The 20,347-nt window shown below is 39.7% G+C and overlaps 1 protein-coding gene across 4 annotated transcripts in view; it reads right to left on the bottom strand.

Annotated features, from left to right (window-relative positions):
• Window positions 1-10,732: 10,732 nt before the first annotated feature.
• The window catches only part of LOC111579122 (plexin-A1), a 323,692-nt gene continuing 314,077 nt past the window's right edge, over window positions 10,733-20,347 (bottom strand). For all 4 annotated transcript variants that reach the window (XM_035955446.2, XM_035955448.2, XM_035955447.2 and 1 more), the window contains exon 33: window positions 10,733-16,621. In XM_035955446.2, the coding sequence (XP_035811339.2) occupies window positions 16,526-16,621 (96 nt within the window). In that variant the 3' untranslated portion in view covers window positions 10,733-16,525. The remainder of the gene's footprint in view (window positions 16,622-20,347) is intronic.

Raw genomic sequence — 20,347 nt, 5'->3', positions numbered from 1 at the left:
TCTCTCAATTGCGTTGAACATCAGCTTTGCTGTCAATTTAGGTCTGTAAGGCACACAGTTCTTTCACTAAAGCTAATCTATTTTTACATAAAAGCTCATAGTCTCGACTGTAGTTGCCTTTACATTGTTCAGTGGTTAAAAATAATGCTTTCTAAAGCTAAAGCACAGAAATAAGAGAAGGGGGGAATCACATCTACAGCCTATGCTCACTGCCAAAATCAAAAATATAACAAGAAAAGCACTCAGAGACCACAATAATCCACCAAGGCTGCACTGAGCAAAGGTGTGTGTCATGCACAGGCGTGTACGTTATGTACAGATATCAAATCGTGAGACCTAAATATGTCGCGGGCGGCGGGAATTGATTGGACTCGGAAACACCACTTCAGTTTTATCAATTGTTCCTTGTAGAATGTCGGACCGATAAGTCCCGATAATTCCGCAGCGGTTGATTTGTAGTAGGATTGCAATCATGTGATCGTCAGCAGGCAGCTGGTAGTGTTCACTTCTTGTCATAGTTACAGTGCTGCCGTGTCGCTATCTTGCAATGATACACAAATCAATCTGGATCCACAAATCCATGGAGCCAGACTCTATCAAATCTAATAAGGTCGTCCTTGTGTCATTTCTCACCTTCCCTGAAAATTTCATCCAAATCCGTTTTTCATCCAAGTCCATTTTTGAGTAATATTGTGTACAGACGGAATAACAGAAGGACAGACAGACAACTGCACGCCGATCATCACATAACTCCGCCGTGCTCCTGGACGGAATAAAAATGGTAAACTAATAAAGTAACACTCCCAACAATGCATAGTGCCATTGACAGTACTGTTTAATAGTTACAAAATAGTATTAGACTGACATATGCCTTCTGCATTAAAATAAACCAAAAGTTCTTCATAAGATATCAGCCTACTTTATCACACCATTAGCTATAACCGCTTCATCCTGTAGAGGGTCATGAAGGACTGGAATCTATCCCAGTTGACATTAGGAGAAAGGGGGGTAAACTTCAGACAAGTTGCCAGTCTTTCACAGAAAAGACATAAAAACATAAACCATGAGCAATGGTTACACTCATACCAATGGCCAATTCAGAATGATCCATTAATCTTCAAATCTTTAATTGGAGGAAACCAGACACCTAGAGAAAAACCACTCAGGCACCTAAAAACATACAAACTCCTCAGAGAAAGGCCCCAACTGACCAGCAGGTTCAAACCCAGATCCTAGTTACTATCAGGTCAATTCAATTCAATTCAATTTTATTTATATAGCGCCAATTACAGTCAAATTGTCTCGAGACGCTTTACAGAACCCATATGCCTGACCCCCAGAGCAAGCCAAAAGGCGACAGTGGCAAGGAAAACACCCTTTTAACAGGGAAAAAAACCTCGAGCAGAACCCGGCTCTAATGTGGGGGGACCCATCTGCCTGCTGGCCGGGCGGGTTGAGAGGGACAGAAGAGGTAGAGGGGTAGAGATAGAGGGATAGAGGTAGAGGGGTAGAGATAGAGGGGTAGAGATAGAGAGGTGGGGGGGGACACAAGGACCATAAAACACACAGTATAATACATGCATGATAAGACAGATGATACATGCAAAGTACAACTAACATGGAAACTAATTATAGTTTACTGCTATGGTGTACAGCTCTGGCATTAAATATACTACATATATAGCTGGTCACAGTGCTAACCACTGCCCACTATACCACCCAACATAAACATATGGATATTGTATGTTCGTCTAGAAGGACACAGAAATTTTCTGATATGACGTCCTTGCCAGCATGATAGGTTACTTTCCAAAACAGTGGCAAACCACAACTCAAAAACAAGCCTGTTTTATGATGTGACAGTGCCAGACCTAAAATTGTTCCAATTTCTGTAGCATCAACACAAAGACATGTTTTCCGGCCTGAGACTCCAGGACAAGGCCTTTCAAAACTTACAAATTAGGGTTAGAAAACTAAACCAGTTTTACAATGTGGCAGTTTGGTTAAGTTGAGGCCCACAAACTATGTGGTTAGGTTTGAGAAAAGATCATAGTTACGTTTTCAAAATAACCTTTAAGTGAGGGAATGAATGTGGTCTTTCTATAGAAAAGTTCTCCCTTGGCACCTGAAATGTGACAAATGTGATGCCAAATGTTAGTTTTTGCAATAATATTTAATGAGGTTCTGCTCAACAAATATATTTTTTGCAAAAATTCTGTCTCTAATGAAGTTTGATTGTTCATCAGTGTGTTATAGGAGTAAAGAGTAACACCCTTGTTTATTTTACATGACACAGACTCTTGAACTTTAGAGCACTTTCATCCGGAGCCAATGTATACTTTGGATATCGTACCTATTTAGCATGCCATCCAAATTAAACTTAAAATCATCTTAGATCAAATCTTAGTTAGCTCAGTTATCTCAGCCCCTCTGACTTGAGGTATCTGAGGCCAAATGCTCAGCTTTTGCAGCTCTATCATCTGATATTCTTTGTAAACCTTTCCAGACCAAAGTGCTAAGATGCTTTTCGGAAGCTGGGCTTAGCTCTGCTTAGTACCAGATGACTCCTCAAGCCCCATGCTGCTTCCAATACTGCAGCACTGCCTGCAGCCAAGCCATAAGTGATACACAGAGAGAAAGTAAGAGAAGAGAGATGGCAAGAGAGGAAGGGGGTAGATGAGAGGTTGGAAGAGATAAAAGGATGACAGGAGAAGAGAAAGAGTGACAGAAGGGTATGAAGGGGCGAGAGAGCATGGGGGAGGGAGAGGGGGCTGGATGAGCAGTTTGTCTAGTCAGGTTTGTACTCTTCTGTAAGCTTTCCCAAGCATCCGTCCATCCTGCTGAGACAAAAAGAGATGAAAGCGTGACTATAGCTCGGTGGCTACTGAGAGGAAAGGTGAAGAGAGCTCCTGCGGGGATGGCGAGGAGCAAAGCAGGCAGGGGGTTAGAGCTGGTGAAAATAGCCTCAGCTGAACTACAAGCTGAATTCCAAATGCCACATTTGCTTTTCATTGGATCCGGTGGTCTGTCATTTGGCACTTGCCAGAGAAGCACTTACAATCAGACCTCAAGTATTATAGGAACTCCCTTATGGGTGCTATTCTGGCATTCATTGATCTAGTCTGGTGCAATGAAAGTCAGTTTTATCTATGTTCAGTCTTGGGAAATAGCTTCTCCTTCTCCCTTTTCAGACAGTAGTTGGTATAGCTGGGGAAGAGTCTTTGGTAAAACTCCATTTGCATGCATTTTATTCTATTTTTTTTACCAGCTTAGGGTGAAATTTGAGTTTAATGTTTAAATTGGATATGTTTTTGCTTGTCCGATTTATGGAAACATGCTAAAACCAACACGTATGCCACTAAAAGTATGCAGAATTATCTTACATGTTCCTGTTTGCTGCATGCCCATAGACATAGAGATAGCCACCATTGTACTGAACGTTAAAATATGTTGAATCATTTTTTGTGACTTGTGCCATGGCTGCTGTCAGCTGTTAAACCTGATGCTTACGGACACATGTAGTACAGAAAGACATCCAGAATTTCCATGTGCAATCTTACCTTTGATGTATGCCAACACTCTGGAATTTTGCCTTTGATGATTATGTTGTAGTAACAGCGCTCTGTCCACAGGTATCCAAAGTTCAGGCTGAGGAACCCCAAAAGACTACAAAAATGTCATTCAATTTTCTTTTAACTCACTGCAGCTAAAAAAATAGTCTCTGAAGAATGATAGAATATCACTGGTCATAACACTGGCATCCTCCTTGCCAAAGAGGAATGAGACTGTCTTCAAAATTAAATGTTTAAAAATTAAAGAAAGGTACACTGAATTTTGTTATACTGACTTCCACCTGCATTTTTAATGTACTAATAAACCGTTATTTATTTATTTATTTTTTAAAAGCAAATAGGAGGTAATATAATGTGGTACAATTTTGAATCATCTGACAGTAAGTGATACTGCACAGGGATGAAGTCATTTTTGTTGTATGCTGTTTAATGTTGACCATCTTAGTTTAGCATAGTACAAATCTAGCAGAGCTTGTTAGCATTAAGCACAAAGCACAGTGAAGGCTGATCGAAATGTTAGGGTGTGCAGATATTTGGTCATCGACTGAAGTATTGAATAAGTTAAAATTCTGAGTCTGGGGATCACCAAAGTTATTAAACTTCCTCAGGAGGGAAATTCAAATGTCTGTACCGAATTTCATGGCGGTCCTATAGTTCCTGAGACGCTTCTCTGAAAACCACTTTTGTCAAAGTCATAGTGGCACTACATGAAAAATCAGGGGATCACCAAAGTCAAATGTGTCCTCTGGGCACAATGAGGACCATCTGCTTTAATTCACTGCAATCCATCTTCTGGCTACTGAAATATTTCAACCTGACGAAGTGCAAAGAGTGAAGTGGTGGCTGTGGATCTTAATTCAATACATTTTTTTCAATATTTAAATTGTGATTACAACAAAATCTACATTAAAGGTATTTTTCTTAGCCTCAACTACATACCAAACCTTTCCAACCATGACTCAGTACTTAATTAGCAACATTCGTTATCCGCTAGCTTAGCTAAAAGAAGTCGTCAAGTCTCTCTCTGGATGTATCCGTTACTGGTTTTTGTGAGTTCACAGTGGGTTGCATCCAGTGAGACTGTACTGCATAGGATGGGAAGTAAGTATGTAACATTACAATCGGTTCACACAGGATACAAATTACTGTGCGGAAATTGTCATTCTACAGAGATTAATGTTCTTTTTCCATTGAAGTTAAAGTGCAGAGAGGGACTTCCGCACTCACTGTGGTGCTTCAGCACTGCACTTCAAAGAGATCACCTGTAGGTCAGTGTCTTCATAACTGTGAGGTCTTATTTTTTGGATTTTCTCTTTAGGTTTGAATTCCAGCTTGTAGGTTCCCTTCATTCCGAACACATCAGGAATGCAGAAATCCATCATTTCCCTTCTACCAGGAAATCAGGATGGAAACTCAAAGATGGATGGCCCGTGGGTTGAGTAACTATTATGCCACAGGACTGAGTGATTACTTTAAATTATGCAAGCTCACTTACTTTGTGTTTGTTCTAAAGCACATCCAGACATGCGCCCACACAGTCACAATTTAGCATCGCATTTAACTCAGCTCTGACAGTGAGGAAGCAGCCAGGGCAGACGTGACTCTGTCTGCTGCCCTGATTCTGCTCTATCATCTTATTTCCCCTGCTAGTCGTCACTTATTGGGGCTTCATAAAGACAGAATGAGCGAGATCTCAGCCAGGCAGTATTAACTGCTCGCCCGCCCTCCTGCGAGACAACCAAAGTCAACTCTATCTCCTGCTTTTCATTTCTACATTTTCCCCTCTCTGTCCTTCTTTCCTCTTCTTGCTTTTTGTCTTATCTTTTCTTCCCTCAGCCCCTCTGTAACTGTCCCCCCTCTCTAGAGGAACAGAGGAGTCTTATCACAGTTTAATCTCCAGCTGAGAGTCTGCGATGTGGGGCCCAAGCCAATGTGACTTTGTCGTTTATTCTGTGTCGGGGCATCTTAGAGGACGGCCGAGTGTTTGTGTTGAGAGTGGTCGGGGTGATTGAATTGCCAGAATAGCCTCCAGGCGCATGAAAGAGAGAGGTGAAGAAAATAAAAGAGAGGGAGAGTGATTTTTCACAACAAATCGCAATTCAAACATGGTAATCTGATGCCCAGAGATATTTGAACACACATCCAGACAGAGAGGCTGCAGGCAACGGGAGGTGGTGTCTCCTGTCTCTGTGAGTGCGCAATACCTGTAGCTTTATCTTAGCACTGCTGTGCTCTACCTACTGTGACAAGTGCTACAGCAGGGAATGCAAATAATATGCAAGAGGCATATTAAAGAAGAGAAAGATGGAGAAAAGAGGGGGAGGGGGAAGAAACTCTTGTAAAAGTCTCTCAGTCCTTCTATCTGAAGAACCACGGTATGTAGAGGCAGGGAAAAATAGAGTTTGATAGAAGAAAAGAAACAAAATGAGAAATTATTACAAATGCCACAATCTTCTATCCATCTATTCATTCTCAGCTTGAAAACTCACCATGCAAAGGAAAAAATAAGAGCAAGAGTCTGAAATGGTCCCACAGGTGGAGAAGAGAGTGGGAAAAAAGCACTTAGGATAATAAAGTGAGGTCAATCCCATTCAGAACAAAGACAAGGTGTCTGTGATATCCAGGTCACAGTCTCTCCAGAGGTCTAAATTTCTCCTCTTTATGTTTTCATAATGAACTTTTTAATTTGATTGATAGTTTGACTGTCAAATCCTCATGTTCCCGCAGGGAGGGCTCAATGCATTTTAAATGTTACGTTTTCCAGCGGACAGTCTGAAAGATGTGAGGAGAAAACAGGATTCGATTTGTCTTTATGTCGTTTACTCTTGGAAGGAGTTATGAATGAAAAGGAGAAATAGACATAAAAATGTGTTTTCAGATGACATGTTTCTGTTGACCTAACAGGGCAGTTTGTGGTCGAGTATGAAGTGGCCAGGATGAGAGTCAGCATCTCCAGTTCTGAGGCCATGATTCTCAGAAACTCCATAAGCGATGGAGTTTAAGTGTTTCGGGATCTTGTTCATAAGTGATGCAAAAATAGAACGTGAGATGGACAGACAGCTTGGTGCAGTGTCAGCAGTAATGGGAGTGTTGTGGTGAAGAGGGAGCTGAGATAGAAGGTGAAGCTCTCTGTTTCTGGTCGGTCTAAGCTTCAACCCTCACCATGGTCCGGAACCTTGGGTAATGAAAGAATGAGGTCATAGACACAAGTTGCCAAAATTGCTTTCCTCCATAGGGTGGCTGGGCTCAGCCTAAGAGACAGGGTAAGATCTTGGACATCTGGTGGAAGCTTGAAGTGTTGATGCTGCTCCTGTACATTGAAAGGAGTAAGTTGAGATAGTTAGGACATCTGATTAGGATGTCTCCTGGGTGATTTCCTATGGAGCCATTCAAGGCACATCGAACTGGAAGGAGATGTCTGGGTAGACCCACAATTCACTGGAGGCATTGCATATCTCATTTGGACATGGGACACCATGGGAAAGTTGCCATGAAATTTGTATCTTAAGATATCTCACACACTAATAAATAAAGCCTTCTCTTTCTGTCCATTCATGTGTCTGTTCTTCACATACTGTTGGATACTAAGCCAGTTTAGTATCAAGTCTGAAGCAAATTCAATGAGCATTGGCCCTTTTTGGGTCTTTTTGTGGTCCTCAGACTGCTCTTTTGCAGCTGTGCACCTGTTGCTTGAATTATCTTCAAAGACAATATTCTAAAAAAAAGTTCTCAAAGATCAAAGACGATTCCAGAATCCAAATTCCAAGAATTGCAAAATTGTAGCTCACTACAATAACTGAGGTGATGTGAGAAGAAAACTGAATACAGCAGTCAAATTTAAGTGAAATTGAATTAGGCAAAGGACTCTGGCAATGAGATGTAGCAATTTGCTTTGCTGTCAGGCAAAATTACGGCATCTTACCAGAAAATGAAAGACTCTGTGTGTCTGTTTTTTGCTTTCCTCAACAATTGTTTATCTAGTCTTCTTTACGCTTGGTAAGTGTACTGATAGGGACCCAATGAAATTATATGTCAACTTTGTCAATTTCCTTTGGTAAGCAGTGGCTATTTTCATTCTGACCTTGGGGTACCTGTGGACAGAGCCACCTAGAACATCATCTTTAAAGGCAGAATTCTAGAATGTTGGCATATGTCAATGGTAAGATTCCAAAAGGAATGTCTGCAAACTTATAAATACTCCATAATATTTTAAGTTCTCTGTAGTACTCCACCAAGGCTGCTGAGTTGTATCATTTCTGACGGATGAAATCTTTACTAATTAAATACCTTGCGGTGAGCACAGGTGTGTGTTATGCATGTGTACGTTATGTACAGATACCGAATTGTATGACTTAAACATGTAGCGGGCGGTGGGAATTGATGGGACTCAGAACCCCCCCCACAATTTAATCAATTGTTCCTTGTATCATTTCTGACAGATAAGTCCCGATAAGTCAATGGTAGGATCGCAATCATGTGAACATCAGCAGGCAGCTGATGTAGTGTTCACTCGTTGTCATAGTGACGGCATACTGTTATCTCGCAATGATACAGAAACCTTAAACAAAGCCGTGGATCCGGATCATAAGACGCATCACTGCCAAAATCTAATCACTTGGTCCTTGTATCATTTCTGACCTTTCCTGAAAACTTCATCCAAATCCGTTGGATGTAATGTTGCGCACAGACTAACCGACAGACAAACGCCGATCGTCACATAACCCGCCACGTTCCTTGGCGGAGTAATAACAGTGTGAGATGGGGTATGGTGTAACACTGCAGTAGCTTAACACCAGCCGTGCACGAATGTCTTTGCACATGTGAGCAATGAGAAACATTTCGAAAATCCATTTTAGGTGATACTAACGGAACACGTTGATGATCGTATCAGTCGATACCATGCTTGTCTGGGATACTTGCTCTTTTGGTTTCCATGCAGCAGATGACTGGTGTGATCAGCCATTTCCAGTTTGGAGTGGGGACAGAGCTCCACAGTGTTTGGTCTCCCACGCTTTAGATGATCACGGACAAAGTTTTTAGCTACATCCTGTACTCCGGGGAAACACATGTTTTCATTGCGTGTAGCCAATGTTGCAATGTGCCTTCATTGTAATCAGTGATATCATTACATTGCTGACTCATCCCAGCTCTACTGTAGCCATGGAACACTATTTAATATTTAATATGTCTCTTTATGTTTCTCAAGAACCACTTTTCTAAACTACATTAGAGTCAACACTGCTCTTCTCTCTGTTCCCAGCATTACACACAAGTTTGAAGCAGATCAGATGAACGGCTACACACACTCATGCACACACACAAACGGCTACACACACACTCATGCACACACACACACACACACACACACACACACACACTGTGTTTTCCACACTATATTTTGTACAAAGTATATTTTTACATTACATAGTTGTTTTTTCACATTTTTGCACACTGCATATATTTACATTATTTGTTTTACGTTTTTGCACAGTTTTTCACACATCCTTAGCGTTTTCAGTATATTTAGTGCCTATGCAAATAAATTCTGTGCTCAAATGTTTTATGTTCAGCAAATGATGAGTGGTTTTAATGTGACTGTAGCTGCTATAACAACATAATTTCCTGCAAAGGATCAATAAAGTATCAACCTATTGTAACCTGCAGAAACTTCTAGTCCTGTTAAAATCAGAACCACAAGTGTTCATACAACAAAAGCAACATCCAGCAATCAGAATGTGGTGCAGTTGTAGATGATTGAGAGAAGTACATAGATGCAGATATATATATATAACGTCTTCCTTCACTGTTATGTATATATATATATATATATATATATATATATATATATATATATATAAAAACAGTGAAGGAAGACGAGACCGCATTGAGCTTGTTGGGCAGAAAGTTTTCTTTTAAAGTCTTCCCAGTGGCAGCTTTTATAAAAGCATGGTTGTGTGCAAAGTGTGCAACAAAACAAAGAGTTGTCTTATCACGGCAGCACTTCAAGCTGATGGCATCACCTCAATGCAAAACATGTTGCTGTTAGCTCCAGAGCTACCGTTAGCTACGACAGTCCTGGTAATGGCTAACAGTGTAGCCATCCCATAACAGACCACTTGAGAAGACATGAAAGCGCTTGAGTTTACAAAGAGTCTTAAAATGTTGAATACAAGAAAAGCACACAGAGAGCGCAGTACTCCGCCAAGGCTGTTCATTCCTCCATATGGCATTGTCAGAAATGCAGCATTTTATTATTGTTATTGATGATCAGAAATCACAGCACAATAGAATGTGGACATTTAATATAGATGTACACACAAAGAAAATGACCTTGTGCTGAGCACAGATGTGTGTTATCCATGTGTACATTATGTATGGATAATGAATCATGTGACCTACATATGTGTAAATTACTCTTATAAATGTCTGTTGATCAGTTTTTTCACTTTAATTTAAAAAAATACGGTAGGAGAGAAGACAAAAGAGTGACAAAACCAAGACCTATAGATCGGATTGTTTTTTTTGGTTTTTACTTTTGAGTTTTTCAACGTATTCATCGTCAGTGTTAGACACACTGTATTTTTCAGATTCATGATGATTCTGAAAGATTTACAGTATCCGCAAATTCAATGGCATAAAAAGACTCTAGGCACATTTCCTATCACATCATTACTGCAACGCAGCGCTCATATCTGACAGTGCCATTTAAGGATTCACTGGTCTGACACTCACCGGGAAAATTTCAGTCTTTTCACATGAATGGCAAAGTGAGTGGATACAGATGGATAGATTATTGTCCTCTTGAAACTGAGCTTTGCATCCTCCTCCTGGCCCACATCACTACGGGATTTCTGACAGTGAAATCTGCAAAGTAAAGGCTTATCACCATTTCCTTTTGTTATCATTTTCAACGTCCTCTTCATCATCACTGCAGTAAAACAGAGGGGAAATCAAACAGAGGCAGCAGTTTTTGCTATACCAGAATAAACAAGTACAATAATACTGTATTTAAGTCTCATACGTGCTGTGTTTGATCTTTCAAGTTCTCTTGTGGTGACATGCACTTGAGATAAACCTAAAACTTGCTCTAACTTTCAAATCCACAACTTTGAGGGTATATGGGGATGGGGAAGGGGAATAAAAACATCAGACGAGCCAGATTTAGCAAAAAACATGTTTAATCTCTCCTTGATGCGTGTCTATTTACACGTAATAAATCTGCAAAATTGGAAAGAGCAGGATATTTACACGGGCGTGAAACAGCCAAAACCTGTCACAGCAGCTTCAAGTCTGAAACTCTTAAAAAGGTATCAGAATTCATAAAGTATTAAAACTCTTTAAGGTATTTTTTTCTTTCTACCTCTCTCCTCTTTAATCTGTGTGTGAAGGTATTTCATGTCCTCTTCGCCGTCTCTGAAATGTACTTTAATCAAAGTGAACTCAGCAGGTGAGGAAGCTGGAGAGCTGGGACTGCAGGGATGAGAAATGTGATTGTTGCTGTTGGGGCAGGGGTTAGAAAATGGCAGATGAGGGTAAGTTTTCATGTCGTGGTGTTCCTCCCTATGGAGGCGAGAAGGTACGATGTTGGAAGGTGCAGCCCATACAGAAAAACACCTACATTCCACATACACTTCAGAAGTGATTTTAAAGGTTTTCAAAATGGTGTCAGTTCCTGCGAACCACGAATAGTTTACATTTCTAGAAATGCCTTAAGTGGTGCTCTTACTGAGAGTCAAAAAAGGAGATTAATATCATTCTCATGTCTGTGTGCCTTATGTGAAGGTAAATACAGCAACCTGTTAGCTTAGCATAGCTAGGTTAGCATTTAACTTGTATATTCTCTCTAATGTAGTTTGAATTATGTGTTCAATGTACAGCTACAGGTTTCTGATCTGTAGGTCTCACCAACTTCCCAAGTGTCATCAATCTACTTCCATGCCCCGTCTGCCCTTTTTCCTCACCCCAACTGGTCGAGGCCGATGCCTGCCCTCACTGACTGTGGTTCTGCCAGAGGTTTTGCCCTGGTGAATTAAATTTAATTGAAATATGACAAAGACCATAAAGCATCCAGTCTTAATTCTAGCATGAAGACAAACACGAAATACCTTAAAGCAAAGTGATAAACATACATTGTTTTAATAGCTTATATATATATATATATATATATATATATATATATATATATATATAAAAACTTGTAATTTCTGATTCTAGTGGGAGATGGGAGATATGTGTTGTAACTTTTACATTCACTGTGTGTGTGCAGCATATAGTAGTTCCAGAATACACTGGAATGCTATATTGTTTTCACACATTGCTTTATATCTGCTGCATGTAATATGCATGCTTAGTATATGAGATAAAATTTGTTATTCATCTTTCGGGGTGTCATACGTCAACTAATGAGCCAGGCTACCACTTTGCTACTTTGCATTAACTTAGGCTAAACTAACTCCTGAGCTTCAGAAATAGTACACAGATTGGAATTCATTTCTTATTCTCCCTTCTGAGACGGAAATTAGCCGTATGGCTACAATCTCTCAAATTTGCATGGAAATGTACCTTAATATGAACTGTCTCATTTTAAAAATAAATAAATGAATTGAACTTTCAATATACTGTGTTCTTGGCCCATTTTTTGACACACATCTTGAATTACACCCTTAAAGTATATGGAATATACATAATTTTCTATATGGCAAGAGGCTGACAAGGCACAGTGAACACTTCTGTGTCAGTCAGACTCTGAGAGAATCTCCGCCTTCACCTCTTTCCTTTCCTCACTCCACCCTCCTCCATAACCGTCTTTTTCTATGTGGAAAAAGATGAACACCACAGATGTGATGGAATGGAAAATGAAGCGGTACTGTAGCCTTCAAAGCACTTCCTCTGCCTTGCCCGAGTCTTTTCATCTTTTACCCCAACAAGTGGTGAAGCAGAAAACAAGAAGCAAAACAAAGAAACAAAAGCACCAGAGACCAAGAGGGCCTTATCTCTCCATCTTGCAGAGCATTTTTTTTCTTCTTTTTTTTTTACTCTTTACAAAGCCATCCTAGGGGTACTAACTAAGCCTTATTTCTCTAGTAAGATCACAAAAATCATCTTTACAAGTTTTCATCAAAAGAACAATTGAGCAAGTGAATAGCAGTTAAACATCAATGCAACGGTCCACATCCTCAGACTGTTTCAGTCATTCACTGAATTGAACAGAATGTGGTAATGAGGCCCTGTACATGGAAGCAGTGTTGCCTTAATTTCACCATTCATCAAGAATAAAGACAGACACTAAATACCCTCAATGAAGGAGTATTTAAAAGACTCAAACTGAGCCCTAAGCTTGTTTTGTGGAAGAACTGAAAAGCAAATGGATCAAAGATAATCTCTTATGACAGAGTTGTCCTCCTGATGTCGATGAAAAAGCTTTGGTCAGCCCTCCCTGTATGTTGTTTTACCCTGTGTAGATCAGTGGTTCAAGTATTACAGCACATACAGTACGTTTCACTCTGTCCTGACACATAGTTGTGCTGTCAGATAAAAACATGGCACCTTAGTGAGAATGACAGGCTAATATGTAGAACAGACATTTGAATGGACTCTGGGTTTTTACAGAGTTTCGCAAAACATCCTGGATTCACCAAGGGGAATGTACTTTTGTTGGACTCAAGGGTTGATTATTTGACAGGAGCAAATGTGTTTGGTTTGGCGGCATGAGGGCTGGTCCAGGTCTGTGTGTGAAAAATATCCCTGACAATATAAAAGCATGGACAAAGAAGGAGCTAAAGAATGTATGTGTCGGAGATGCCAGAGGTGCTAAAGTAAGGAACATAGAGTTTACTGTTCATTTCTATGTGGGTATGACTGGAAATTATCATTCAGTGAACAGGTACCGTAACATCCCAGTGTCATTCCGATCGAAACATCATTATTATTTGCCAGTTTATTAAAGCACGTGACTTTGATTAGAGGGATTTCTGCTCGAAGATACAATCCAAAGGGGCCAGATGTGTTAATTTACCACAAAGTTACATGTCTGAAACTCAACTATCACACCCAGCGTGACAGTCACACTTTTGTGTCATACTGTTAAACAGCTGTGACTGAACAATTATCACCTGGAACATGTCAGTCAGCAGTCCATCTGGTGCTGTTCGAGGTGTGGCTTACACACTTTAGTACGCTAACTGCTGGTCTTAATCAGCAGTTCATGGCATCGGAACAAACAAAAGAACAGAGGAAGTGCACATGTATTAATAATATGGAATGTAGATCATTTCACATGGCGGCTGCATTATTCTTAATATAACGGATAATTTAGTTTTTACATTGTCCTTTGCTGTCAGTGCTTATTCTCAGCTTAACTATTTTGCAACTAGAGCACCGAAAATGCTGCATATCTAATTACAATAAATAAATGTTCATGATTTTCAGTTGATCTGTTACCAAGATAGAACAACCCAAATGGCTATCATCTTTCAATTTCTTCTTCTCAAACTCAGTGCACATTCTTGGGACAACTGAACAAATGGTTCTAATAACTTCCAACTTTAGAGAAAAACCATTAGCCTTTGTATGCAAAGTTCCCCATCCAACTCCAGAGCTCTTCAAAGCTGTCTGAACTGTACTGACGATTCTACTTTCAGCTGGTTAAAGACTTCTTTCCGCTCTTCCACTGGGACAAAAAGTCTGAGGGAAGCACTGCTGAACAGGAAGAAAATGTAAATGATTTGGATACACTGGTAACTGCTTCCTTTAAAGTCATATTGTTCTACAAGGTGTGTTTAATGCATTCGATCCTACTTTATCATGACCCTTATACAGAGTTTTGTTTTTCTTTTTTTTTTTCTTATTATTTCATCCATCTGGTTGTTGATTTGTCTGGTCTGGTGCTCTGTTTTTACAGGATCTTATGTACATTGAATGTACATTCTGTCAACAATCAATCGTGTGTATTTTTCCCATTAGTGTACACTCTGAGGTAAGAGGAATGTCTTATGTATTAATGTATGCCTTTCAAGAAGAACTGCAAGTAAATGTGGAGCTGCACATGGTGCTCGGAAAACTTTTGAACTTGTTTTTTTTTTCTTTTCTACCCCACAGAACAAAAAAGAGAGAAAGGCCTTGAATTGGTCCAAAAACACTCACATAAATCAAGCGACATTTCATTATTTTTTTCATAAACTACGTTCACAGTTCAAAAATGGACCCTTCGGCTTTACCATCTTCACTGCAAATTAGGAAAAGAAAAAAAACATTAGACAATACTGTTCCACTTTCTTTTGCACGGAAAAACTAGCCTTCATTTCGGATGGCACACCTTAAAAGATGCTTCAGACAAGAGGGGAAGTCTAGAAAACAAGATCAAGAAGCTGTAAAGCACAGCGTGCCAAGGATCAGCTTAAATGACTGCCTGGTACCTCTATAATCTGCTACCACAGCATGAGGCTGGCTTGCACAGAAATGACTTGTCTCATCTAAATCAGCTGACCAGGTCTTGATGTATTTGGTTTCTCTAAAGCAAACACAAAAGCACTGTAGGTTGGTTGGCTCATAGGCAGCTTCCAGACATCATTTGTCTTTTTGCTGTCTTTAGAACCAAATATGTAGCACTCAATGGCCCCAAGATCTCATGAAATATAGAAAGTGTTTGTAATATATATATATTTATATGTATTTGCCATTTACCTATTTTAAAACTCTCACTGTCGGTCACTAAGCATGACAACATTTTCATCATAGCACATTTCATCTAACAAAAAGAGGTCTCTTTGCACTAAACAACATTCAAAGTAAAACATGGCACAGGACGACTTTTTCCTTGTGTTTTCATAATTTTTCATCTTGGAAATATCAAATCTTCTCAAACTTATCTTTTGTACATTGAAATGGAAAACATTTTTTCAACTTTTCATTTGCTTTAAAAACAAAAAGTTTGTATTTATATATCTATCTATATATATATTCATATATCCTCTTCTCTCTTTTGATTTAGCTTTGTTGTGCAAATTCAGCAGTAACACAAGTGGCACAGCACTGGGGAGAGAAGGCAGTTGGGGGAAAAAAACGGAATCAAATGCATTAACAAATCAAATGCAGAGTTATGAAACTGACAATGTCCTTTGTTATACTACAGTGGAGTTCTTGTTGAAAGAATAGGAGAGTCAGTACTGGAGGAGGAGTTTCCCTGCAAAGTTCTTCCTCCTGGTTGCCCTGCGATGGCAGCAGCTTGTTGCCAAGCATCCACCCTGCTGAAGTGTCTTTGAGCAACACACTGCATCTCTGCCTGGTGCTCTACAGCTGTCCCTGACCTCTGACCTCACTGTGGAGGGCAGCAACAGAAAAGAGATTTATTTATTTTTTTGTTACAGGGATCAAGTATTGTAATAATATATCCTGGATGCTTATTGGCTCACAGTCTGAACCGTAGCCTTGGCTGTGGGAAGGTACAGGCTTGCAGCTGGCACCTTTCTTGTAGCATTTCAGTTCCAGTTAGACAAGTTTTCAGTCAGCACTGTGCATGACCCGGTCCTGATTGTGGCCACAGGACCCAACTGCTGCCCCCAGAGCACTCTAGATGTGGGCCTTGATGAAAACAGATGCTCTCCTGAGCGGAGGTCCATACTGGCTGAGGGTGCACTTGATTTGGTTGTTCATGGCAGGGTTGGTGGCTCAGAGAAGAAGAAGAAGAAGAAGAAGAAGAAGATAAAGAAGAGAAAATTCAAACCCGGCTGTCCGGGATTTAGTTCCAGACTCTGCTGTCTCTCCAGTGTGCTGCTGCTGCTGGGTGCTAGTGTCCTGGCAGTCTTTTCTGCTGCTGTAGGTTGCTGTTTGTGAGGGTGATAACAACAGATCTTAAACATCGAGGGTCAAAATGTCACGGGGGCGTCAAAAGTTGTCAGGGAAGGCGTGTTGGTTAGCCAGTTCTCCACTAGCTGAGGCGTGTGATTGGCCGGTCCTCAGCTAGCCAAGGCCATGGTGTCGATGACCTGCTCCAGCTTGCCACGTAGCCGCTGTCTGCGTGACTGTTCGTCTTTCTGTAACGCTGACAGGATCTGGACACAAAGAAGAAAGAGGATTATTCTGCATCATCACACCTAAATCACTTCTTTTAAACCTACTGCATGCAGCGGTGCACACTGGGTGCTGCTATTATGTGGCCTAAATGCTCTCATACACTCAGACGCTTGAGCAGAAAGAGAAATGCTAAATCCTATTTACCGGTTAGCGATTACAATTAGACTGATGCTGACAACATGGGCAGGGGTGGCAGGGCAGGTGTGAGGGCTTGTGGGATGTCTATAATTGCATGTTAATTGCCACTGAGAATGCATTCATGACTGTATGTGTGCGTCCAATTGTTATTTTGCAAGGCATGAAAAGGGGGAGGAGCTGGTATGGTATATGGATGTGTGCATTCTGTCTTTGCGTCTCTTAATTAAGTGTGTATCTGCATTAGCACGTGTATGCGAGAGTGTTTAGAATGTCTGCGTGTGTACGTTTGCGCCTGTGTGTGTTTTAGTGTGTGAGGTCAGGGCATGTGTTAGAGGCGATAGGGACCGTGCAGCTGCCTACATCTGGATAATAGGCTGTAATGAAGGGGAGCAGTTGGTTTGAATGGAGGCAGCTGCAAGCAGCCAGCGTAACTGCTGTAATGCTGCTAGTATGGAGGGATGAAGAACAGGAAGGAGGAGATGCATCTTTCACAGAAAAGCGTGATAAAGCTAGGAAGAGTAGGGTGAGAGACTGTATGTTACAATGTCACTGTAAAGGATGGCCATTTTCCACTTGTATACAAGGCAACACAACGTGGACAGAAACGCGATTATTACATATTACATATGTATATGTAAATATATTCAACATCCTATTGAATATCCTATGCATCAATATATCTTCAGCTATATTTGGTAGTGTATTGAGATTGTAGACAGAAAAGGTGTCAATCCATATGGGAAATTTTCAGCGACATTCAAATGTTTTTTAAGTAAATACTAAATACACTGGATATTGATTTATTGCTAGAATATTGTTTATCCAGCTGGCTAGATTTAAAAAAAAAGAAGAAAGAATACAATATTTTGGCGATGTTTTGTGCAAAATTTGTAAATATACAGAATATCTAGATATATATTTATATTTTGAATACATCAGTTTTGTATAATTTGACATTTAAGTGATATTGCACGGGCGTTTACTCACTTCTGTTGTATTTTGCATAAGGACCGGTTTTAAAAGGAGAACATTTATTGCACGTACACTACTGGTCAAAAGTTTGTGGTCACTTAGAAATGTCCTTATTTTTGAAAGAAAAGCATTTTTTTCAATGAAGATAACATTAAATTAACCAGAAATACAGTCTAGACATTGTTAATGTGGTAAATGACTATTCTAGCTGGATACGGCTGATTTTTAATGGAATATCTCCATAGAGGTACAGAGGAATATTTCCAGCAACCATCACTCCTGTGTTCTAATGCAACATTGTGTTAGCTAATGGTGTTGAAAGGCTAATTGATGATTAGAAAACCCTTGTGCGATTATGTTAGCATATGAATAAAAGTGTGAGTTTTCATTTAAAACATGAAATTGTCTGGGTGACCCCAAGCTTTTGAACGGTAGTGTAGATTTCATTTGCTCACATGTTCAGCAAAAAGTGAATATAAATATATATGAAACAATCTAAACTACTGTCACATCTGTCATCTAAATACCAAGCTGTTGCAAACAGCTTTTTAGCTTAATTTAGCTTAGCACAAAGACTAAAAACCAGGAGATGCAGCAGTTTGGCTTTGTCCAGATTTAATGTCTACCAGCAATCTAAACAGAAAGATCTATTTAAATAACGGGTGTGTGGTCTGTGCCTTGGCTGTCACAATGACTTCCAACAGTCTTTTCATCCATTGTGTTTTCAGCACAACTAGATAAAACTCGAGCAAAATTGTGTACCCCATCAAGAAACTGGTGCATAATTTTCTTTAAAACTACAAATAATTGTGTTAACACTTGGATTTTAATGTTAAAGATAAAAGAGATCTTCTTATCTGATATGATAAGAAGAGAAACACAACAATTTCTATTCATTTAAAGTCTTTCTGTGGATAACGCCGGCTGCTCATACAAATGAAAAAATATGTATATGGGATCTGATGGTTTAAATTATGATACTGATATCAAACAGCAACTTTTGAATGTGTCTGGCAAGAGTGATTTTCTTTGTAGCTTTAGACACAGTTTCTTTTATGATGTTCGTCTTCATTTGCTGGAGTCTCACTGGTTGCCTGGCAACCTCATGGTGATGACAAGACTTGGCATACAGTGTTAGGAAAGCTTTTTGGAAAGTGTAGTGAGCTAAGCTAGCAGTTACTCTACCCTAAATGAAGCTTCACTACACAAAGGGTCCATCAGGAGAAATATAACAAGCTTAGCTACACTGAAATAGCAAACATTTTTTTCAGGAATCGCCATACGCCAAATAGTCATTGTTTTGGTCACTTACTCTTAACTTCGACATAAGATGTACATTACATATCATTAACAGTATAATAAGCTTTTTATGTAACCTTCAACTGAATAACATCTAGAAAAGCAGATTTTTAAATTGCTGATAAAGCTCAAAAGGCGATTTAAACTATATAAGATAAGTACACGGAAGGGACTTTTGGCCAAAGTGTTCTTGTTCTGTTCAGGACACCCAGCTAGTTGAGACATCACACTGTGTCCATCCAACCTTTTCTTTCTTTCTTTTGGCTACATGTTCTGAGTCAGTATTGCATTGTTCAGCAGTTTGTATCAGTTGTTTCCAGCACTGTAACGTAGGTCTCCTTCCTACAGTCTTCAACAGTCTGTACATGAGCTACAACTAAATCCCCAGCTTAACCTAAATCATACACATTTTACTGGTCTAAACTGTACAAATGCATTCTTTATTTACACATAGGAAATAGATGCAGATTTACGTTGTTGATACACTGTTCAATGCCAATAATTTGCAACCTTGGAGCTACTACAAAATAAATTTTCTGGTTGGTCAGAACTACTTGGATGTATGTGGTTGAAATGGGGGGGTTGTGTTGTTGAAATGCATCACTATGGGAAGAACAGCCGTAGAGAAATGATTCTTAGATTGCATTAAGGATTGGTATGTGGTATCTATGAAATTTGTATGACAGTGTACCTAAGTCAGGGGTGTCAAACATAAGGTCCGTGGGCCAAAACCGACCGGCCAGAGGGTCCGATCTGGCCCACGGGATGACTTTGCAAAGTGTAAAACTTACAGAGGTGAAAATGAATACTTCCTGTGAAAATATTTAAAGACATTGAACATTGTGCAATATAATGTCAGTCAATAGCTTCAGTATGACTGAGTTTGGTTTGGTTTAACCCCATTCTTGTATGCTGCCACTTTTATGCATTTTCTATGAATAAATTTTATATATTTACAAGGCAGGGGAACAGCTTAACCTTCTTCCTTGATAGTTCCCACTTCAGTTTGTATGGTGTGGTGTGTCAGCATTACTACACAGATGTGGAAATGAATGGGGATTTAAAATAATTTCTAGAGCTTGACAAGTTGCAAAATACTATATTGCTCAGTTCCAGATACCTGCAGCTAAATGTTTTGTGCCTTTGTAGACACTGTGATCTGTACGTTGTGATGCACAAATGATAAACTGAGGCTTAATACTGTTGAAATTTCACTTATTCTGTTTAAGAAATTTCAGGTTGTTCATAATGTTTTGTAAAAAGATAGTTCATTAAAGGTGAACATTGTCAGAATG

The sequence above is a fragment of the Amphiprion ocellaris genome, chromosome 8 (assembly GCF_022539595.1).
Source record: "Amphiprion ocellaris isolate individual 3 ecotype Okinawa chromosome 8, ASM2253959v1, whole genome shotgun sequence".
NCBI classification, from domain to species: domain Eukaryota; kingdom Metazoa; phylum Chordata; class Actinopteri; family Pomacentridae; genus Amphiprion; species Amphiprion ocellaris.
Note: the sequence above shows the minus strand (reverse complement) of the source record. Positions and strands in the feature narration are given on the sequence as shown.